Consider the following 24788-nt stretch of genomic DNA (forward strand, 5'->3'; position numbering starts at 1 on the left):
TGTATATTAGTTAAAAATAAATTTAAGCCCAAAATATTTAATGGACATCTCTAGAAGGCATCCTCCACTGGATAATCATAATTACAATGTCCTTTAAGTGGACTGGTTTCTTCCTTAGCAAGAATATTAACTGCCTATTACCCTAAAGGGAAGTCGAGCTGGCCTCCAGCACACCACAGAAGACCACTCCAGTGTAAGTGCGGGGGTTGTTATCTACTCTGTACATCACTGTATACTTAGGGGGAAAATGCCTCACACATAGTAGGTGTTCAATAAATTTGTTTAGAAAAATAAAGAGGCAGGCACAGTGACTCATGCCTAGAATCCATGAACTTGAGAGGCTGAGGTAGAAGGGACTGTTGTGAGTTCTAGGACATCCCTGGCTACAGAGGAAGACCCTGTTTACAAGCAACAAATCATTCACAACCCCAAAAAGAAGAGAAGGACAAGATAAAGGAAAGGAGAAAAAGAATGAAGGAATCTTTTGGTTTGACACCACTCACAAGGCCAGAACCAAGGAAAGGAGGATTTTTCAAGGCAGTGCTTTCATTGTGTGACATCAGAAGAAACACACTGATTTCCCATCTTGGCCTAGTTTCAAGGCAGACGTAACAAACCATAGAACAAATCATTGTCTGTTCATTAGCATGAATTAGCTGTATTTTTAAATTAGGAAGCAGGTATGGTTACCATAAATTGCTTTTCCCATGTTGCTTTCTTCATCAAAAAGCACCGCTACTGGGCTATAAACTACTGTACCTGGATTAATAGTGACTATTTCAGAAATGATGATGGCCTTCCCCTGGCCTCCTATCAGGCCTTTGTCAGGTCACTAAGAGCCAGAGATCAAAGTCAAGTAAATTGTGCACACAAGGATGGAACTCCTGACCTTTACTCCCCTGAACCAAGGCTCAGCTCAAACCCTCATGAAATGCAGTGAGATACAAACACACGGTCATGAAGATCGGAGGGAAATTTTTTGGAGAATGTGGTTTCGGAGTGAAGGGAAAGGAATAAGAAAGGGAATGATGGAGGGTAGGAGCAAAGTACCCTTATGCATATTCATACATGTAATTTGAAAACTAAAATAAATTACAGAACCTAAAAACTAGTAAAAAGAGAGGTGAAAAATTCATGAAAGAAATGAAAGTATTAGACTCTGTTTTTTCTTTTGCAAAAGCCATGGCAACCTCACAGAAAAATCTGGCTCTCCTAAAAAGTCGTAGTGTTTCATCAAGTTCAAGCCTCCCGAATAGATGGACTGCCTGCCTCAGGCAAAGATGTTGAGAGATAGCATGGGCCTTCTGTTCACACCCCTTCTCTGTAAAACAGCCTCAGAATAACCTGTTCCCACTCAAACAGTCTGGGGAGTTGCCTATCTGTTTGTAACCTCAAATGACAGCCAACTCTTTAAAAGCCAGACACTCGGACAAACCATCCAAGTTCTTCATGCTATTTCAGCATCTTCAAAAAGTCCACTAAGTTTCTAGTAGATCATTCTTAGAATCCCAAGATCATCCATTCAGTTATCTCACCTAATTCCTCGCTTAAATATATGAAACCACAAGTTAGCATGCTCTTAAAAGAAATTGCCAGTAGCCAGCCCCATAAACATTTTTTTCACCTAGGCAGCATAAAGAAAAACAAATATTTTCCTATAGGTGATAATAAATACCTCTCCTCCTATCAGATTACCCCCCAAACAAGCCAAAGGAAAATGTACCACTATCTTCCTGAAAATCGGATGGCAGAAGACCAATGGATTTCAGATGCTTAGGTGTAGCTGCAGAAAGTGACATGATTTCCCCAACAGCTTCATGGAAGCCTTCATTGGCTCCATTTCTCAGCAGGTAAGGCTGTGTGGCATATGCCATGTCGTATTGGATGTGTCCCATCTCGTGGTGGGCTGTCAGGAAGTTGTCCATTGTGACCTTTGTACACATCTTGATTCTGCATAAAAAAATGGGCAAGAATCTTACTTAATTTCCAGAATTTTTTTGGAGTTGGGCAACATGAATATTTTCAATGTTGAATTTTTATTATTTTTCCCTTATGAACCTGTTACTCGATATAAAGTGATGGGCAGGTCTAGATTCTCTTCTTGTGCTCATACACTTATGGAAAGGGTGATAAGCAGAGCTCTCTGTTACATAATTCTGAGGTGAGTAATGTGGAAGTGATTGATAAAAGTGGCCAAGTGCATAACAATAAGTGAATATGTTCTAGAATCATCATGTATAGCCAGGACAGAAAAGGGGTGAGATATTTAGACTTGAGCATCATTAAAATGTAAATCATAAAGGTAGACACAATGGACCAGGGTAGCAAGAAAGATGACCAAAGAGAAAGCTGTAGGAGGTCCAAGTACTTAAAGATTTTGCAAAACATACAGCCAGGGTGCATAGAAAACGTGTGAAGTCTGGAAGACCATCACCACATAGAAGTCAACGAGAAATGATGTTTCAAGACAACAGGTGAATGTTGTCTAACTGTGCTGTGACCCAACACAACTGCATTTGGCAAATGTGTGGTGGTCCTTCTCCATTTCACATCCCTATGCTTGCTCAGATATAAATGGGTTGTTTATTTCAAAAAATTTTCAGATGGATCTTCCCATCATTCCCTTTTGTTTGCCCCTTGCACACTGATAAACACTCTTCAGAAACTCCCCAGTGTTTAGAATAAGGTCAACCTCCTATATCCACCCCAATATGACCACAACTTGCTTTCATAACATTTCTCTCTGTTCTTTTTTCTAACAATTATAATAGCTATTATATACTTGCTTTTTATATTTATGAATATGTTCTCATTTCTTAGCCTTACTGGAAGATTTGGACTGATCACCAACAGCCCGATACCTGCTTTTATAAAGCTTAATTGACACACATCCCCACTTGTTTGCTTATGGATTATTTATCTCTATTTTCATGCTACAAGTGCAGAGTTGTCTAATTGCAAAAGAGGAGTTCTTTTGGGAGTGTAGGGTCGAGGAAGAATTTCTCTATGTAACAGCCCAGGCTGTCCTTGAACTCACTCTGTAGACCAGGCTGGTCTTGAACTCACAGAGATCTGCCTGTCTCTGCCTCCCAAGTGCTGGGATTAAAGGCTTAAAGGTGTGTGCCACCACTGCCCAGCTGCACAGAGGTTTTCAAAGCCCTCACTCCTTACTATCTTTATAGGAAAAGACTACTGACCTCTAACTCTAATGGGTGTTTGTAGAACTAGACCCCATTCCCCAAGGAGAGGGTTTTTTTCTTTTCTTTTCCTTTGTTTTTTCAAGATAGGGTTTATTTGTGTAACAGTCCTGGCCATCCTGGAACTCGCTTTGCAGACCAGGCTGACCTCGAACTCAAAGAGAACTGCCTGCCTCTGCCTCCCAAGTGCTGGAGTTAAAGGCGTGTGCCACCACCCCTGGGTGAGAGGTTTTCTTAATACTTTGGGGTAATCTACAGCCTGTGACTGACTGACATAGGGTAGATATAAAAACCAGACCTTTGGCTCAAGTTGTGATGAATTCTGATTCAAATCAGGCTTCAGAGCAGTTCATGAGATCAGGCTGGAGTCAAGTCTCCATCACAGACTGCATCCTTACCGGCTTTGCCTAACTCGACCTGTTCCCTCACTTGCCTTTTCCTGAGAGGTCTCCCCTTATATAAACTGCCAGTGCAATCCAGGGAATGAACCCAAGACACAAACCTGGTCATTAGTGCTCTGCTTTGTAGATAAGGAAACTGAAAGCCAAGCTTGACTTTGCTCAAGGTTGCCCGATCACTAAGTGGCACACCTTGGATTCCAAACCCCATGCTCATTCTGCCACATCACAGACTCTCAAACTATCCTGAACATATTTTTTTTTGTTCCAGTCTAAGCTTGCTGACTTCAGCACCGACACCAGGTCCTGCCCTCTGCACCTAATCCCTCTGTTCTTCCCATGTGCTGTCCTCCCAGGTATCTATCCAACCTCTTCTTGCAATCGAAGCTCAATTCCTAAACCACCCATAAAGCCCTTGTCTGACCCTATCTCCTAGTACAGGAGTGGCTCATTCCCGTATTCCAATTCCTAAGAAAGCATTCCCTACGTCTCTCTTACAGCATGTACCATTTTCTCCCTCTTATTCCAATTTGTTATCCATTTGTCCTATTTCACAAGAGTGAGGGGCAGAGGGGAAGATCAACACGTGAGTCATTTGTTCATCTGTAATAGGTTCTCGGCACCAAATCTTTCCTAATAGGGGTGCCACCAACCCTGTGATCAGGAGACTCTAATGAATATGCAAATTTTCAAGTAAGGTATGTTCTCTAAAAGTGCCATTTGGGACCTGTGGACCTTCTTTTCCCGAGTGGGACAGATGTACTCTCGTGGACTCCCAGCTTTAGTTTGCAGATCCTTAAATCATATGCTTAGAGAAGCATAGGGAATCCTGCCTTCATTGCTTCCCGTTCAGTATTTGCACTGCAAGCGTCAGCCCAGGTACCTGAAGTCATCTTTCCCCAGGTCCCAAGCTGTGGGATGGCAGACCACTTTCCGACCATCGCCTGGATCAACCAGCATTGAGTTTTCCCAGAATCCTTGAGTCATATGAGGAAGGCCAACAGAAACAAAGAACTTCTCTGCCTCTTTAAATATCCTTTCTGCATCCCAGCCCTGGGGGAGAAAAAGAAAGAATATTTAGTCCCTATACTATAATAGAAATTCTTCCTGTTGCCCATAGACGTTAGCATAACTTTCCCAAGAGACAGCTGGGCTTTTGAATGTTTACCACCTGCCTGCACAGATGCCTCTATGGAATTTACCTAGGAAATAATCAAAACTTGTGTCAAGGAGTTACTTACATTGAGTATGGTTTTATATAAGCAAAGAGGAAATAGTCATCAGAACGAGTAAGGAATGAGACTTTTGTGGAACAGAAACTGTGCAGGCACACAAACTTTCTACAAAGAAACCATACGGACATTATAAAATAGAGTAAAATTAAAAGTGAAAAAAATTAAAAGAAACCATTTATTTGGTATCAATCTTCACTAATAAAAAGATACATGAAAATATTAATAACAAGCTGAGTTATATGTGGGATGCCTTTTGTTTTCTTCTGTTTTGTCCTTATTCTTGGGTTTTGGGTTTTTATGGACTCCCCCGCCCTCCAGTGCAGTGAAGAATCCAGGGCTTTATATATGTTAGACAAACCGTCTACCTTCGAGCTAAATCCATGATTAGTTTTCTTTATATTCCAACACAAACCAAAAAAAAATTAATGATCCATTTGCTGAAGACTACTTAACTAAAGGCAGCATTCACTGAACTCCTTGAAGGGTCAAGACATATGTTCGACTCAATGAAAGAAATGAACAACATAGTAGACATGAAGGTCTAGGCCTTTGGAAGTAAAAAGCCAGATGTGGCCTAGAAGCCAATGAGGATTTGAGCTTTGCTTCAGCATCTGAACTCTCAGAATGTTTTGAAACTATACAAAGACTGCCACAGGCATGTGCCACCTGGCAAATTTTTCATACCAATGTCTCAGGGGACAACCAAGCCCGTTGAGGCAACGAAGCCCACATCAGACAAACAAAGCTTGAGTATTTAATACTTGGTGCCATGAACTATTTTTAGTAACAGAAGATTTATTCTAATCTTGAATATCAGTCATGTTTAGTGTATCTATTCTGTCAACCCTAGCGATAAGAAACAGAATATGAATGTGTATTGTTATTATTAGTGTCATCAGTTATATTATTGACTCCTAAAGGCTTAATGTCAAAAAATTGGTACTAATTAGTATGGCAGTCTTTTAATTTGAATTCATAGTTTACTGATACAAATGAATAGAAATGTAGCACATATTTCTGGGGTGTAATGTGTGTTTTCATACACATGTTGTCTACTGTTCCAATTAGAATACACATATCCGTTTTCTCATTTACCATTTATTTATGGAGAAAATATTTGATTTCTTTCTTTGGGCTTATCAAAACTACACAGTATGTCATCATTATCTATAGTCACTGCAGTGTGCAATAGCACATCTAAATTATTACTCTGAACTGATGATAACTTCATCTCCCTCCTTCCTCTCCTTATATGCTTCAGCATCTGGTGACCTCCCTTCTCCTCTCAACTTCCATGAGATCAGCTTTAGTACTCCCACATATGAGTGAGATCATATGTGCTTGTCTTTGTATATCTGGCTTATTTCGCTTAACACAACACCCTCCAGTTCCATCTGAATGCCTGAGAGCCATTCATCTCTCGTGAATGACAGGAATTCATTCTTTTGTGGCTGAAAAGCATTCCACTGTGTGCAGGTGGCACACTTTCTTTTATCTATTCATCCCGATAGAGACAATGAGTTTGTTCTCATGTCTAGAGCATTATGAACAGCCTTCTGACAAACATAGGAGTATTGAGGACACTTCAACATACTCATTTCATTTCCTTTGGATATATACCCAGGAATAAAGTTGCTGGATTATATGGCAGTTGCATTTTTAATTTCCTAAGGAAGTGGCAGGCTGTTTCCTCTAATGGATGTACTAAGTTGCATTTCCAAGTCAGTGTGGAAGGGTTCTCTTTACTTCACATCCTCACCAGCACTCACTGGGTTATGTTTTTGTTTTTGCTGTTGTTGTTGTTTTATTTTTTTCTTTTTTAAATAGCCATTTTTTTACTGGAGTGAAGTCATTATACATTTTGGCTTTGAATTGCATTTTCATGATCATTGATGGCATTGAACATTTTTATAGAACGATTAACTATGTGCCTTCTTTCAAGAAATACCTATTGAAGAACAATGCTCACATTTTAGTCATTAACTCTCACCACATGTCCATGTTTTCAATAATTTTTGTGTTTTGCATATTATTTTCACTTCTTTTTGTTTCCTTAACTGTGCAGAAGCTTTTTACTTTCATGTTTGTCTACTTTAACTTTTGAGTTCTGTGTTTTGGGGGTCTTGCTCAGAAATTCCTTTCCTATTCCAATGTCTGGAATCATTTCCCCTGCTTCATAGTCTTGGGTCTTTTTTATCTCTGGTCCTTTTGATTTGGTTTTTGGAATTGGTAAGAAACAAAATTCCTGTTTGGTTCTTCTACATGTGGACATCTAATTTCACAGCTTCTAATAATTATTGAACAGGCTGTCCTTGCTCAAATGTATGTTCTTAGCACCTGTGTTGAAAATTGGTTGACTATGAATGCATGAGTTTGCGTCTAGGTTTTCTTTTCTGTTCTAGTGGTCTGTGTGTCTATTTTTAATGATCCCACTTTGTAGCGTGTCCTGAAGTCAGAGACTGTAATGTCTCTTGCTTTGTTCTTTGTGTTTAAGATTCTTAGGGGCGGGAGCTTGCTATGGCATATAAATTTCTGGATTGTTTTTGAATATGATATTCTGAAGCTGAATGAACAAAACAGCACAGACTGGTAAGCACAGTCAACATTTCTAGAATAGTAAATGAATAGAAAAACAAAAGTGGACGGGAAACATTAGAAGTTTTGAATTGAAAAAGGAGCTGCCCCTGACGATCTTTGTGCCATTAGGTGAATCGCACCTCTAAGCCCATCTTGTCTCTTATAGCATGGAGCTTTAATGGAGCTCCTCTGACACTTTAGAGGTAACACTGGAAAAGCAGCAACTACGTAGGTGGTATGGAAGGCCGTATACAATACACATGGAGGCCCTTGGGAAAGAACAAGAATTGATATCATGATGGCCATCTGCTTCAACTCAATGACAACATGGAGCTAGAAGAGCTGCACGAGTTGAGGGCTTGCAGCTTTGGGGTTTTATTTTACCATGACCTTTCCCCAGGAGTATGCTACATATGTGAAGGTCCTCGCTACATTACCCCTTACAGCTGTAAGAGGATTTGCGAGAAAATATTCAGCAAGCATACATAGTTAATTATTGTGTGACCATCTGAGACCATTTTAGAGGTGAATAAAAATGTGGGAGGGGAGAGGCGGGGAGGGGAGCAGAGAAAAATGTAGAGCTCAATAAAAATCAATAAAAAATGTCGCCATTCTTTCTAATCATAAATGTAGAACTTAATTAAAAATTTAAAAACCATGTAAAATCTAATATGATTTCACTGATGAAAGAGAACACAATTGACTTAAAGGATTCTTGTAATATTTCAACAATGACTTTTAATATCCAAAATAAGATATTCCTGTTCATCACTATTCATAGAGATTACAGACTGATTACTTAACAAAAATTGACTTTGAAATGTGTGATTCCAAGCAAGTGATTAATCCATATCTTAGTGCTTAAAGAAAAAAATCACATCATCTCAATTTTAATTATCTCTCAACAAGATAAATAGAGGTCCTGTTATTGAAGGTACTTGAGATCTTTGACATTATAAAATACTTTTTGACAAAAATACATAAGAAATAAATTTAAGTTAACTTGGATCTCTATCAACATGATTTCACATACAAGATCAGAACAGAAAGATGCGTAAATGAAAAATACAGTTGAAGCCTCATGTTTTAAGACTTCTTCTTCCTACCTGATTCACCATTGCATCAGTAACATCTATGTTTGGTTTCTCGCCAAAGGGAACTGTCAAAGGGTACAGATTTGTCCAAAATCTCCCCCACATATCACCTATTTACAAAAAGAATACATTAATATTTGACAAAAGCAACAGAAATACAGATCCAATCTTCATAGTGCATATGGTTGCCTGAGCATTCCCTTTTCACTAATCCCATTTCTCCTTTTGGTCCTTTTCTTATAGTAACATTCTTTGTCACCTGTAAAATACTAAGAGTACAAGGGATTCTGTGGTTAGGCAAAGCTTGTTAGAGAATCTTCACAGATTCTCCTATAATGAATTATTATTGGAAGGCACAATTAAAATTGGACATAGTGATGCATGCCAGAAAGCTCAGGATTTGGGAGGCTAAGAGAACAGGATCTCAAGTTCAGGACCTGCCTGGGTTGCACAGCAAGTTCCAGTTCAGTCAGGACTATATGGTGAGATCCTTTCTCAAAAAAACAAAACAAAATAAAACATATGGGACATGATAGCTACTACACATTAGGTTTATAAAAAGCCACCATGCCGTCAATAAATACTATTAACTGATACTGATACCTAAGTTTTACTTTTAATACCATATAGCACACCTAACTAGGTAGTTGAGCAACTTCAACAGTGTGAAGTTGGATTCAGGGACAGAAATCCTAAAAGGAAATATGGATCGAAAAAAGGATGCACTGGAATAGCGAGAGACCAAACCCTAGCACTAAAAATATGGGCAACACAAAGACATGAAGAGTACTCCAGTGAACTCATTTACCAATAAATAATAATAATTGTGTGTGATGTGTGTGAACAATGAGCAGAGGACAACTTTCAGTGGTTGATTCACCTGCCATGCCATCTTGCCAGCCCTGGTGGATTTGTTTTTTTTAAAGATTGGATTTAATAAAGATAGAAGTGAATTTACATACTTAAATTTGTAAGTACTTACCACAAAACGAAATTCAGTACATAGTAAAAGACCAAAAGTGGACCAAGAAGCAAAATGATATGACTTCTAAAGCAAGTAAGACCTTCAGCTGCTGATAAAATAATGTGGCCTGGACCCCTTTGGGGTCTCCTATCAGATATTTACATTATGACTCATAACAATAGCAAAATTACCATAAGACATTGAACTTAAAGGAAGGAAAACAAAACATACATGATAATAACTGTAATCGTCACTAATCTGTGGTGAAGATAGAATTGTGGCCAGGTGTCTTATATGACAGCTGTTCATGTATGTCTAGAAGGTCATCTTTTCGAATAGGAACTGACATATTCTATGCATGGAAATAAGAATAATGAACAGAAGGCACTAGAGAAGTGCTGGTCCGGGTCCATATAAAACAGAACTTTCATATAACTGGTACCAAGCAACATCTGCTTGGAACCTACCATGGTAGGAAGAAAGAGCTCACCACCCTAGACACCTTTAAGCAGACACAAAATTACTGAATATCGCCCACCAAGGACATCAGAGAGAAGATTTCTATGTTGTGTTAAAGTTAAAGATTCCCAAAGTTCTTTTGTTCACATCCCTGCCGGTAGATAGGAGGTTTATCTACGGACAATACTAAGCATGCATGGCAGGAAATTTTCAGGTATTTTCTGTTTTACTTGGCCTTGGCAGCTGGGGTAGGAGAGTATGGCCATTCTCCTTCATTCATTGCTCAAATGTGATTCCGAACAGAGTATTTTCAGGAAGATTTATTGGCACAGTCTAGCTTGAACTCCCGTAGGCAGTGTCTTTATCCTAGGGACATTTTTCTCCTGCCGCCTTCTGCCCACTGAGCTCCTTCACTCAGACTGTCTAATACTGAAATCCCAAGCTTCGCCAACCAACTGGAATAAACACATTTTAACCTAGGATTCTTTCCCTAGTCATCTTAAATAGAGAATAAATTTTAGAGACTAGATTTATCTTAAGTAGAATAAAGAATGGTTTTACATTGACTTTCTGCTGAAAAAGTGTTTTTAAAAAGCTTCCGTAATGATAGTAATGTTATTTACAGATATTCTCAAATGCGTTAGCTTGAACAACCCTCCAAAAGACAGCTTTAGTCGTGGGAAGAATTGAGCGGAGAAAGAGCACAAAGACCCCCTGCAGTCCCTTACCAAGCAAATGAGCCGGGAGGCATCCAGTAGGGCTGATGTAGGAGGGGTAGGTAGCCATCAGTTTCGTCCTCACATAGGCATGAAGATGTTCATATAATGGCTTAATCTGAAAAGAAAGTTTACGACCCCAAATACCCAACTTCAGTTTCTGATGCTCAACTCTAAAAATAAGAGCTTCTTCATACAGGACAATTTCTTCTGAGAGTTTGAGAGCATTCCTTCTTAACAACTACTGACTCTGGCTAGCCTCGCTGAATAAATCAACATGAGCCCTGGGAGGATTGCAAGGCCCCAGAGGAAAGCTGATGTCAAAAAGTCATTTTCAGATGCTACTAATTTCTTTTGTTCTAGGACTTTTTCTAAAAAGAAAGAGAGGGAGGGAGGGAGGGAGGGAGGGAGGGAGGGAGGGAGGGAGGGAGGGAGGGAGGGAGGGAGGGAAGTAGGGGGGGGAGGGAGGGAGGGAGGGAGGGAGGGAGGGAGGGAGGGAGGGAGGGAAGGAAGGAAGGAAGGAAGGAAGGAAGGAAGGAAGGAAGGAAGGAAGGAAGGAAGGAAGGAAGGAAGGAAGGAAGGAAAAACTTCCTTGTTAAAGACTAATGAAATAAAAGTCCTGAGAGTTATGAGGAAGGAAGAGAAGTCTACAGTTTTTCTGCTAAAAAAAAAAAAAAAAAAAAAAAAAAAAAAGGAAGACTAGGCTGACTGCAGGAAGCTTGCGATCAGAAAGGATCAGAAAGAACTTTCCTGCGTCCAGTCTTTCTATTGGTAATTCTTAGTCAGTGGGTAAAAGACAGGAAAGCAGGGCAGTTCTGGTTGTCTGTAGAAGCTGCTCAAAGTTTTCTCGAAAATATTTTCCAAGGGCCGAGGATGTAGCTCAGTTAGTGGAGTGCTTGCCTAGAATGCACCAAAGTTCTAAGTTCATTTCCCAGCCCTGTACAAATCGGGCGTGGTGTTGCACACCGGTAAGCCTAACTCAGCAGGTGAAGGCAGAAAAGATCAGGAGTTCAAGATCATCCTTAGTTTCACTGCAAGTTAGAGACCAGCCTGTCTCAAAAAAAAAAAAATCTTTCCAAACTCTAATATGTTATAATTCTGTGAGAGCTGGGAGTGACCAATTTGCATGTTAAAAATAATAGTTCTTGGTGGGCATGGTGGCACACACCTTTGATCCCAGCATTTGGGAGGCAGAAGCAGGTAGATCTCTGTGAGTTCAAGGCCATCCTGATCTACACAGTGAGTTTTGGGGCAGTCAGGACTATGTAAAGGGACCCTGACCAAAACAACAAAAAAATTTTTAAAGCAGCAAACAAAACAAAATAAGTCTAAAAACAATGGCCTTTGGCTATTGTGTCCCCTTCCTGTTTATTGCCCGGCAGTTCGTCTGTTACCTCTTGGAAGGTTCGCTCCACATCCTGCATCAACTGGTCGCCGTTATAGTTGTAGCCATCTGCTCCCTCGGCTTCATAATCCCCTCTCCAGTAATCCCCATAGTCTTTATAATCTGAGGTTATTTTTGAAAAGAGAAAGAAGGAAGCATTAAGAAAATAAAAAGAGGGAAATACAGTCTACATAGACTAGTCTTGATGGGACAGTACAGAAGAAGATATTAAGGATGATCACATTTTGTTACCTTTCTAGATGTCAACTCAAAAAAATGTAAATGAAAGTAAATACTTGCTAATTCTGTTCCTCAGGAGTTTAAGTAGATTATCTGGTTTAACAAGCAGAGAAACCTTGTGATATTGTGGCCATTCTAAAGCCCATTGTGCTAATTGACAAACTGTGCTTTTTTAAATATCTTCTATTAATTCCTTGAAAATCTCAAACAATGTATTTTATCATATCCGTCCCCCACTCCTTTCCCTAACTCGTCCCAGATCCAAGCCTCAGCAGCCACTTCAGAAGAGCAGGCAGAAATCCGTCTTAAGTCAGGGAGGACTGGAGTGAAACCATCATTTCTGGGCATTTCTGTACACGACACAACTGTTGCACTCAAATCAAATTTAGTGTGTATGTTTCAGGTCATACAACATGATGTTAAGTTACATATATAGCAAAATTCTTATTATAGGGACACGAATTAACATCTCACATAGTTCCTTTTTTTTTTTTTCCCCTCTTGGCAAGAGCAATGACAATGTGCTTAGTCAGGAAAAATCCTGAATACTGTAGGCTGTTTCTCACCGTAGTCCTCATATTGTACATGTCATTTTAAATCTCGTTCATCCTGTTAGGTCTAAAGCTTTCCTCGCCCCCCCCCCCCCGCCCTCAAATGGCAGTGCTGGTGACATGTCCTAAACAGAAGGACTTTGGCCAGGTAAACAAGGCTAAAAGCAGTTTCTGTTTACCGGAAAATCAGATCTCCTAAAGTGGGTTCCTGTTTGCCAGGGACCACCCTTAATCCTCCAGGAGCCCTCCCTAACCTTCCCCCAAATGTCAAGCACTTTAGACAAATGCCCAGTTCCCAGTCAATCTCTACAGTCTGTACCAACTTGGAGCCTGTACTGCTGACCGTCAGGAAAGATCTGCTTGCCTTCCCACCATTTTGCTCTTCTCTCTGCTCACACCCCTAAAGATAGCCTTGGCAGTTTGGTCCCCAATGAACTTTTCTCTCTATCCATTGAGTGGTCCTGTTTGGTAGTTTCTCCATGCTGTTGCCTATACTATGTGCTACTTCAAATCCTTCAGCCTGCATTTTCCCATTTCCTCCCATCACTCTAGTAATGACAATTTTATTCTTCTTTGTTTGTTTTTTCAAGGCAGGGTTTCTCTCTGTAGCATTGGGTTTCCTGGAACTAGCTCTAGAGATCAGGCTGACCTCAAACTTACAGAGATCCACCTGCCTCTGCCTCCCCCGAGTGTTAGGATTAAAAAGGCATATGCCACACCCACTGAAGGAGTCTACCTGAACTAATAGAAGCTAACTAACTCCAACTGGAACTGGGAAGGAACCAGCACAAGCCCAAACTCGACCCTCTGAATGTGGGTGACAGCTGCATGGCTGGGGCAGACTGGGGGGGCCACTAGCACTGGCACTGGTATTTATCCCTATTGCCTGTACTGGCTTTTTGGAACGTATTCTCTTTGGCTGGATACCTTGCTCAGCCTGGATATAGTAGGGAGGGCCTTGGACCTTCCCCAAAGCAATGTGCCTTACCTTTTCTGACGAATGGATAGGGTGGGGTGAGGAGTAGGTGGAGGGAATGGGAGGAGGGAGAGGGAGTGGGAACTTGGATTTGTATGTATAATGAAAAAAGATATTTTCTTTTTTGAAATAAAAATAAATAAATATAAAAGAATGTACAAAATGAAAAAAAAAAAGACATGAGCCACCACGGCTCAGTGACATTTCATTCTTTTTCTGTATAGATAGTTGACCCTTTTACTTACTGTATATCTTTTATTATATGCATATGTACATATTGTATGGCTTCTTTATTCATTTGTCTGTTAATGGGCACCTGATTTGCTTTCCCTATTGGAGCTATTATTAATAATGTGATAAATGTGAGGATCTGAGTACCTGCCCAGAAGGGGGAATCACCAGATCATCCGTTCTCTTTGAAATTTCTCTGGGGGCCACCAAATCATTTTTCCATAATGGCTGCACCAATCTACATTCCCACTAACGGCCTGTGCTTACAGCGGTAAAATCACGTGTCCAAAGTCACACAGCTGGCAAGGGGCAGAAGCTTACTCGTTTCCAAGCCCTTGGTCCCTACTCATTCTGCCATTATCTTTAAAAAGTGCAATTGATCCCTAAGTTTTTAATCCTGCTTCTGTCGAGGGTCTTATATTCTGAGATGCCACCCACTTCATCTCAGACACTATAACAGTGGTCCTGTGTTTGTTTGCAAATTATTTGTATACATAGCACCCTGAGGGTTATAGACACACAAATGAACTCTGAGACTGAGTTGTGACCAAATGAGGATTTTGGTAGGTGAATATTGTCTTTGTCTCTCATCCTTTCTGAATAGTAGGATTTCCACTCAGTGGCAGCATTCACTTAGATACCCACTGGGGCCTTAGGCCTCCATAAATAATTAATAATTCACAGATTATTCATTTGAGATCCCATAGTTGAATCTCACCCATAAGCTCTTTAAACCATCCACGTACAGTGCCACCTTTTTAATGTCCCACTGGCTCCCTGAGACAGGTAACCTGAACCTTTAAGTAAACGATTGCTAATTTAGGGGCATCCAAATATTACAGGGCAAGCTCAGCGGTAAAATGATGAACTAACTCTATAACACCCTCCCTGTGGAAAGCAGAAAGACTTGGACAAAGCAGCGCACTTACTGTTTGCTCTTGCCATCTCATTCTTTAGGACCACATACTCTTCATATAATGGCCTCATCTGCTTGCCCACCTCAGCCCGCCAGCCTTCCCAAGCCCAGAGCCGCTCGTTGTAGTCTGTGCTGGTCGCCATTATGTCATCCAAACCTGTTGGCCCAAAGGAAAATGAGTACACATGTGAGGTATTTGTATTTATCATGCAAATAATTTGTATCTACATATATAGAGGCTTTAAAGAATTAAAAGACTGGCAGACATCCAGGTCACTAAGCAAAATGTCATGGGTAGTATCTCTGTACTTATTATTAGATCCAAATGCATCTGCAAAGGAATAAAAATCACTGAAGTAATTTAATTACTGACTTAATTAAATTACTTGAATGTAATAAAATTTACAATGCTTTTTTTTTTTAAGTTAAAAGAATCTCTATGAAGGGCTGTAAATACAGCTCAGGGAACAAAGGTGCTTGCTCACAAACATGAGGACCTGAGTCTAAATCCCCAGAAGTCATGGGAAAAAAAAAAGCTGCATGTTGAAGGAGAATGGGGGAGGACCCATGGAAGGGCTTAAAGGGAAGAGAAAGAAAGAAGAAATGGTGTAATTGCATTAGAATCTCAAAAACAAACACACACACAGCTAGGCATGGCTGGGCATGCAGCTGCAATCCCAGTGCCGGAAGGGACAGAGACAGAAGGATCTCTGGGACTCGCTGGCAGCCAATTTGGCTCCAGGCTCAGTGAGAGAACTTATCTCATGGGAATAAGGCAGAGAGTAAGAGAGCAGGACACCCAGCCTCTTCCTGTGACCTCAAAAAGTAATGGGCGTCCACATCTGCACACATACGTGCACATGTAACGCATACACACAATGAAAATAAGTATAAATTTTTAAAAAGGAGACTCTGTGAACAGAAACACCTTGGAATGGTTTCGTCTTTAGATGACCCATCTGCAAAACATTGTGCCTTTGTCCAAGGTCTATTTCAGGCTGGGAAATGACTCAACCAGAAAGTGCTTGTCGTACAAGGAGGAGGGCCTGAGTTCAATTTTCAGAACTCACATTAAAAGTCAGGTATGGTGGTATGCACGTGTAATTCCAGCCCTGAGGAACCAGAGACCTGAAAACCCTTTGGACTTGCTGACAAACCATAATATCCGCTTGGTGCATGCCCATCCAGTGAGAGACCCTGTCTCAAAGACAACTGCTAATGGTTCCTGAGGGATGACGATTGAGGTTGCCCTCTGACCTCTGCCGACTCAAGGGCACTTGCATATGCATGTATACGGCATATACATGAACATACAAATTTTATAGCTACTACTAAAAGCAGACAACCTACCTGGTTCAAGTAATAAGCATTCCTGTGGATTCTTGGGGTTGCAAACTTTTCCAGTGCTGTAAATGGTGCTCATAGTGTTCAGAATTGTGTTCAACTGCAAATTAAACATAATGAGTAGTGGCAGGCATGGAAAATGTACTATAATGGAGGCAGCATAAAGATATCCTTTTGGTCATGCGTATTTTTCTCTTTTCTCCCTTTTATTCAAAATAGATTGGTTTCTCATACAACGTATTCTGATTATAGTTTCCCCTTCTACTCCTTCCAGTTCCCCCACACACACCTATCCTTCCCTCTGGATCCGCTACCTTTCTGTCTCTCATTAGAAAAGAACAGGTGTCTAAGAGATAATAAGCAAACAAGACAAACTAAAATATAACACGATAAAGCAGAAACTATTACATCAAAGTTGGGCACAGCAACCCAACAAGAGGAAAAGAGTTTCAGCAGCAGGCAAGAGAATCAGAGACCCTTTTGTTCTCACAGTCAGAAGTCCCATAAAAACCCTAAGCTAAAAGCTGTGATATATACACAGAAGACCTGGTGCAGACCCACGTTGGCCCTGTGCTTGCTGCCTCCGTCTCTGTGAACTCATGAGCTCACGTGCTTATGGGAGTTTGAAATGCCTCAAAATATAGCAATTCATATCTTCTTTGCCAAGTATGGTCCTATATATAGAGAACAAATAGCTTATGCAATTGTCTGTGCCATCAACTAACACAGAATCTTGAGTACTTGTGATAATACATATAAATTAACTAGAATAAACATGTCTTCCAAAACTCCCAGGTGCATTTTTCACATACACATAGAGACTGTGCTTCTGTTTCTTTTAGCATTGACTAAGACTCCACTATGCTCGACATTCTGATAATTCTGAACTAAACAAGTCTCTGACCTTCAAAGTCCCCCAAGTCATGGAATAAGATGGCCACATAGTGGATCACAGTATAAGGGGCAGGTATAGTAACTGTCACCAAAAAATGATGTGACAATATTAACTAAGGAGTGGGGGAGGGTAGAATAAGGGGGAATAGTAACCTGGGGGTCTAGAAACGGATTCCTAGAAGAAGGGCCCTTAGAGGTGCACGATCCAGAAGCAGAGATTGGTCAGGTAAAGGAAAGGAGAAGGTGGACCCTAAGGTGGGAAAGGCGAGCTGTTTTTAACAAGTGGTGAGATGGCTAGGTGCTCACTGAAGGGAGTGGAGGCCAAGAGAACAGAGAGATAAGTGGGGTCCAGATCACAAAGAGCAATCTCTGCCACAATAAAGAGTTTCAACTTTACCCTGTAGGTACAGGGGAGTGGAGATACTGGGTAAAGCCGAGCTGCTCAAGGGCATTGCAGGGGCAGGTCAGCAAAAGGTTTATTTCCACTCCAAGATAAATACAGGAATGGAGAGAATAAATGTCTGTAAGGCTTTTTGTAAAAATCAATAGAGCCGTTATATCTAAGCGTGAGACCAATTGAACTTACGCATATGTTGATCCATGGTGAGTCGGGAACACAGGAAGAAAGGAGACAGAAATGAATGAGAAGGAGGAAAGCAAGGAGAGAGAAAAGAACAGAGAACAGATTTCTTCACACAAATCATTAAAATGCTGAATTTCTCCTAACACCCTCATGCACTTATTATTTTACTCTGCTATGGACTCATTGTCTGGAGAACATGAGATAAATTCCATGCTCTAAATCTCCACAAGATTCCATAAATCTAAGGCAATGCATCTACCTTAGCACAAAACCACTGTGGTCTCTTTCTCTACCTGATAGTTGAGTCTCCCCTCCTTCCTCTCCATGCATCCTGAGCTCTCCTCTGTTCGCAATCCTGGCTTTTTGTAATTATTTGTAATTACATTGCAATTATTTAGGGCTTTTTCAAAACACAAATGTCTAGGAGCCACAGAGACTGCACTAGGCTGTCTACATGCAAATAGGCAAGATTCCACATGGAGTTCTTGTTTTTTAAAAAAAAATAGATGGAGGAACAAGGGCAAGACAAGATAAGGTAGATTAATAACTTAGTGGAATCGTTAAATCCGAGGAATGCAGAATAATAAATATCAACTTGTAGAAACAAATACCATATGGCTTTATCTCTGTTCTTATCATGCACTTTTATTTTTATAAATGCAGATTAAGACATACATAGTTCCAGAGGACAAGCCACTGAGAAAGGACACTTTGATGTGAAAGAGCTGAATGTTTTAGATAAAAATATTTCAATAGGCTATATCAGGGGTCTGCTGTGTGTTTTCATAAAGCTTCGTTGGAAGACAGCCAAATCCATTCATCTATGTATTATCTATGGCTGACTTCCTGCTCTGATGGCAGAGCTGACTTGTTGTGACACAGACAATATGGCCTGCAAAACCTAAGATATTTATTTTATGTCTCTTTACAGCTTGCTTTCAAGTTTGCTGGCCCCTGACTGGGGCATGGGATGAGAGATGGTATTTTAACAGGGTAAACATAAGAATTTTTGGAATCATCTCAGCATAGAATGGTATTTAATGTGCCATTTTACTGCTATTTTAACAAAAAAAATATTTGGGTGATTTATCAAGAATGAGGTTGATATGAACTAAGCAAGGCATTTAGCAATAAGAACAAACGGCAACAACAAAAATGAAAGTTGCTCTGGTAGACTCCTAGACCGCCTCAGTCAAGGCAGACCACAATGTGCAAAATGTCATATTCCAGTTCACCTCTGTGCAGATCAGAGCCCAAGTGTCTTCTTTCACCCTCAAAAAGAATTTAACTTGAATCATAAATGTTATAGTTACCCTACCTAGACACAGAGCTGCCATTGCTATCTTTGCAGATAAAGAACTCCTGCATGTGGGCTATGAATGTGTATTACTGTGCGCACATTTCAACTCTTGAGACAGGACTAAAAGGTTCACAAACACACCTGTTTGTTCTTGTCTGCCGAGAGCGCTGACGACCCGCTCTGCTGAAGCGCCTGCAGTTGACGCTTGAGGAGGAGATTCTGAATTTCTTGTACGGAATAACTTTTGGCAAGCTTAGACTGTTCTTCATAAAAGGCAGACCATTTGGCAGCAGCCTCGTTCTGAAAAATAAATAAAATAATAAAGTTGGACAGAAGATATAGTCCAAAGAACATCTGGTGAAATGGCCACTACTTCCTGCGTGGCTTAGTCCCTTACTTTGCTGGGGGTCAAGGTTTAGGTTAAAAGTAATCAGGCCACTCTTGGGCTACGTTCTTTCTGGCCCAGTGCCTAGTTTTCCCAAGGGTCCTGTCCCAAGAACTGGAAGTAAATTCTCACAGATAATTCACACTGTGAGGCCCTGGAACTTATGGCCTTGGTGCTGTGACGTGGGTGAGTTGGCCAAAGATTCAGGGATGAATGGTCTAAAAGGAGAAGCTTGCAGATCTCAAAGTAGACAGACACAATGGGAATACAGTCCCTTGTGACCACAGGAGCCATGAGAAATGAGATGCAGATCAAAGAGAGCGCCTGGGTGTCATGGTTTCGTGCAGGAATTTGGGCTTTATATTGTGATCTCAAAGGAAGGCTTCACAGAGCAGGGCCGTTTGGTAGGGTGGCGACTTCCCAACAGACAGCCTCAGAAGGCACCAAGCAGGTAGTGATTCTGGGATCCACCCGCCTCCCCACAGCCCCATCTTGACAATAAGCAGAATGGACTTCTCCTGACTTCTCTAGCACAGTCTTCTCTCAATGCACAACTTCACTTGCATTTGGCAAAGGATGAACGGAAACACTGCTTTCTACATGGTATTGCTTTGGGCCGCACAAAAGAGGTGGCCTGTGGGCCACCTGGAGCCAGACACCTCTGGCTAGCTGTGTAAATTTGGACAAATAAGTTCTCTCACATGATCAAACAGGTCTAGAGAGGTGACTGTGACTTAAGGATTCTTGTATTATAGCAATTACACACCGTGAAGGTCTCGCCAGAGTGCCTGATGCCTCCGCAATGCTATTTTATTGTGTATAGAGAAAAATTCCTGTTCTTAAGTTGCTTAGAATTGTATCAGATGAGTGGGATATGCATTAAGAATGCCTTCTCAATGAAACACAAGTATGTAATAACATAGGACCCACAAATGAATCAATCAGTTTCTGTGATAAGAAGGTAAAAATCATAACAGGGATCCAAAGTGTTTCAAATGTCCATAGAGGAGAGGAGACTTAAGTAACCGTGAAGCAGGAAGGAGTCGGGTGGCTGTAGGATACTCTGAAAAACAATTTGCCCCTTTTGGAGCTTAAAAAAAAATCCATGTGATGGAAAAATCCTTGTGTGGCTGTTTTTATCAATTAGCCAAGGGACTAAGCAAGGTGGCAGAGCTGACAGTCAATCCAGCATTCTGACCTAGAATCTAGGGCAGACAGACTCTGTGATGGCTTCCAGGATGCGTGTCTGCTATTGGTCACCCCTGTGTATGATATCCTCTTCAGCAGGAACAGACTTATAAACAATCCCATGGAACAAAAGTAGCAAGATGTGCATATTTACATTATGTAAGACTGTCATTTTTATCTTGTTAACAGACTCTTTGCCTTGTGGACTATAATGCAGCAAGATACTGTGTTATAAACTGTTCCATGGAAAAGGGCTTCATGGCAAGAAACTGAGGCTGACCACTGACTGACATCCTGCAATAAACCAAGAACCTCAGTTCAGCAGCATGCGGAGATCTCAATGTTAATCCTAGCCACACTGAACGTGGCAGTGAGATTGGATGCACACAGCCCTAGATAGTACCTTTAATGCATGCTGATGAGACCTAGAAATAGAAGAAGCATGCTTGGACGCCTGGCACACAAAACCTGTAGAACAAAGGTATATGGACCATACATCTCTCTGTGCGTGCGTGTGTGCGTGCGCATGTGTATCATACATTATGAGAATTAAAAATTACTTTATCTTGACTTGCATTTTCAAATTGATTCATAGTCCCATAATTCAAATTAATAATAATGCTCCTGAATAATGCTCTTTTCCAAGCTATCCTTTTACATTTTGTTTTACTGTTTATTCCATATCCTCCCCTAAGGCTCCTGAACCTATAAAATAGACAGCCTAGTTGTTATGCAGAGACACAAATCCAGTTCATATACACCTATTCAACTGCTTAAACGGTGGCTGCTGGCTACATATAAATTATAGACCTGACTTGCATATGAAGCAAAGCTTAGGCAACAACTTATATAGTTCCTCATCTTCAAGGAGCAAGCTGGGATGAAACAAACAGCCCTCCACACTCCCTCTGTGCTCAAGCAGACAAGAAACAAGTGAAACAGCCAAGTTTTCTACAGACATCCATAGGGGCTTCGGGAACAAGACACACATGTTTGGAACAACCGGGGGACTTTCACTCTCTGACTTCCATCTAGAACTGTAGTGAGGTAGTAGTGCGTATTTCTAGCCCGAGAGACTCCCTTGCAATTCCAAGGACTACAAGTATAAACTACTAAATTCTACTTTTAAATGTTTAACAACGTATTCGAACTATCTGCGTAAATTAAATCGGATACCTTCATTTTGGTTTTAAATTTCTGCATGTGAGCTTTTGTCTTAGGACATAGATCTAGTGGCCCCTACCCAAAATTGTGTCACTTTTATTCAAGCAATAATTTTGTCAAATAACATATTTTCTTTTCTGTGAACCTAGATCTCTCTCTCTCTCTCTCTCTCTCTCTCTCTCTCTCTCTCTCTCTCTCTCTGTGTGTGTGTGTGTGTGTGTGTGTGTGTGTGTGTGTGTGTGTGTGTGTGTGAAAACTAAAATGAGACCATGGCAGGGGGGGGGATCTATGTTAAGGGAGATAGGAAGAAAAGAGGAAAGAAAGAGAGAGGGTAAAGCTCTCTGCAGGGAAGACAGAGAAGAGCAAGAGAATAAGAGAGTGGAGACCAAATATGACCATGACCAAAGTGTGCCTGAAAATGCTACACTGAATCCCCTTACTTCATATGTTACCATTTTTAAAATTAACTTAAAAGATAAGGAATTTAAAAAAAACCACCATATTCTGAAGTGAAAAAAATCTAGCTATCCATGTTTTTAATATAATTATATAGAATTAGTATTACATAAGCTTCTTATTTCCTAGGCAAGTCTTTATGACCTATATTTATTTATTTTCAAAGTTATAAATCACAGCTTCATCCTTTAATCAGGGCTGATAAATTATAGCCCTTGGGCCAAGCTCAGATATCACCTGTTTTTCTTCAATAAACTTTTATTGGTAAGTCACACATATCAACCACAGTTCCCCCTCCACCTTCCTCCCACTCCCTATCCAGGCCTCAGAAGGGGTAAGGCCTGCCAAGGAGAGTCAACAAAGCCTGTCACATCAAGCTGAGGCAGGACCAAACCCCTTCTCCCTGCATGAAGGCTGAGCGAGGCATCCCACCATAGGGAATGGGTTCCAAAAAAATCCAGTTCATGTTCCATTTTGCTATCACAATTAGAAAAGTACCTTCTATCTCATCTATGACTTCTGATAAACACAGTTGTGAGAAAATAAGTGCCCGTTTAGGTCTCCAGATGGGACAGTACTAAATAAGAATGAACAACCCACTACAGGGCTGTGTGCTTCCGAAGAGACCGTGAGAAGGTATACCGCTCCAATCTTTCCTAAAACTATGGTTGATCCCTGCTTTCAGTGAAGAACTAACATAACTCTTAAGGCCTGTGAAGTATTTATATGCTCAAATAGGCAGTTATCTCACTGAAAATCCATGATGCCCAGATGAGCGCAGTTTCTTCTTGTGAGAAATTGTTTTAGATATAAAGCACTCTGTCTTATTTTCTCTTTATCTAGAGCGCAACAATGAAGCTATACCATCGGCAATCTCTCAGTTCTAGACTTATGGAAATTAAAAGTTGGAGAGAACCTTAGCCATCTGGGGTACTTACAGTCCAACAAACCTCCAAGGAAAAGGTCTATCCTCAATCCTTCCCTATATGCTGATCTGGTTTCCAGATATGGCCCTCAAAGTCACAACAAGCTCAGAGAAGAAAACTGCCTTGGTCAGTTTTTAAACATACCCAGAGACTTACAAAATGGAAAAAAAATGTATCCTATTCTATGGAGTAGATAACACAAGTTATATAAATCCTGTCACTCCATTCTAGAACTCCAAAGTCTTTCTATATTTTGTATGAGACAGTTGACATTTTAAGTTTTCAAATATTTGGAAAATATTTTTTTTTACTTTTTTGTTTATTTTGTTTGTGTTTTACATCATTTTGGATTTTTTGAGACAGTGTTTCTCCGTGTAACAGCCCTAGCAGTTCTGGAACTTGTTTTGTAGACCAGGCTAGCTCAAACTCAGAGATCTGTCTGCCTCTGCCTCCCAAGTGCTGGGATTAAAGGCATGCGCTACCACCACCACCTGGCTTATTTTTTAGACTTTTATCTTCTGGGGAAAACAGACACAGTCCTGAACTCCAGTTTGCTTGTATCACGGTGATGTTCCCCCACTCTTGTCCTCACATATGGGTATAGTATGCTTCATGAAGCATGGTGTGGAGCCATTAGGGACAGGGATTGAGTTAACATTCTTTCTTTGGCTACAGACTACCAGTTAATTTAGCACTATCAGGCTGAGTACCCCTGAAGACAGGAACAGAAAGAGAAATGGGTATGCCTAGAGACTCTACAAGACCCAGCAGGAAAGCATTGGCCTTCCACTCTCTCTAAACAACTTCTGAATAAAACAGCAACATTAGAAAAAAAAGAAAAAAAGAGACAGTTGCCAGGCAATCTTCAAAGCTCTCTTCAGGGCGGTGGATCCGAGTACGTGGGCAGTTGCTGCAGTTACTGCTACATTCTAGAATCCTCTTGCTCTCTCTAGGATTAAAATGATACAGAGACATTCTATGCTGCTTCGGAGCTACTGGCCTTGTTATTAAAAACCAAGTGTGCCTGTTTTAAAATTATTATTAAGAGGCCCTAAAATATGGGGTCTTTGTGTGTAGGAAGGTCGGGATTGAGTTAAATTCACTAGTAAAGAGGAATTTGAAGGGCTGAGGAGATGACCAAGAAAGCAAAGTGCCTGCCATGCAAGCACAGGCTCTGATTGAATCTCCAGAACCCATGTGAAATGGTGGCACTCCCCTGGAATTGCAGCACAGGGGGGAACAGAACCAGGAAGACCCTGGGACTTTCTAATCGAATGTCTAATCGAATGGAGGCAGAGGCAGGCATAGCTCTGTGAGTTCGAAGCTAGCCTGATATATAGAGTGGGTTCCAGGACAGCCAACGCAACACAGAGAAACCCTGTCTCAAACAAACAAACAAACAAACAAATCCATCAACAAAAAGACCTTGTCTCAAAAATAAGATGGATAGAATAGACCCTGGGGAATAACGCACGTGGCTAACCTCTGGCAATACACACACACACACACACACACACACACTCATACTCATACTCACTCCTGTGCCCTAGAGGAAGATTTACAAAGAATCTTATTTCAAAAATCAAACCATGGGGCTGGAATCCACCTGC

General features: G+C 40.8%; 1 protein-coding gene across 1 annotated transcript in view; it reads right to left on the reverse strand.

Annotated features, from left to right (window-relative positions):
* The window catches only part of Ace2 (angiotensin converting enzyme 2), a 49022-nt gene that overhangs the window by 18069 nt on the left and 6165 nt on the right, over window positions 1-24788 (reverse strand). Inside the window, exons 2-9 of the mRNA XM_057759983.1 lie at window positions 19201-19359; window positions 16289-16382; window positions 14952-15095; window positions 12035-12147; window positions 10653-10758; window positions 8514-8611; window positions 4479-4648; window positions 1724-1950 (exon numbers count right to left, since the gene is read on the reverse strand). Coding sequence (XP_057615966.1) covers window positions 1724-1950; window positions 4479-4648; window positions 8514-8611; window positions 10653-10758; window positions 12035-12147; window positions 14952-15095; window positions 16289-16382; window positions 19201-19359 — 1111 coding nt within the window. The remainder of the gene's footprint in view (window positions 1-1723; window positions 1951-4478; window positions 4649-8513; window positions 8612-10652; window positions 10759-12034; window positions 12148-14951; window positions 15096-16288; window positions 16383-19200; window positions 19360-24788) is intronic.

This window comes from Chionomys nivalis, chromosome X (genome assembly GCF_950005125.1).
Source record: "Chionomys nivalis chromosome X, mChiNiv1.1, whole genome shotgun sequence".
NCBI classification, from domain to species: domain Eukaryota; kingdom Metazoa; phylum Chordata; class Mammalia; order Rodentia; family Cricetidae; genus Chionomys; species Chionomys nivalis.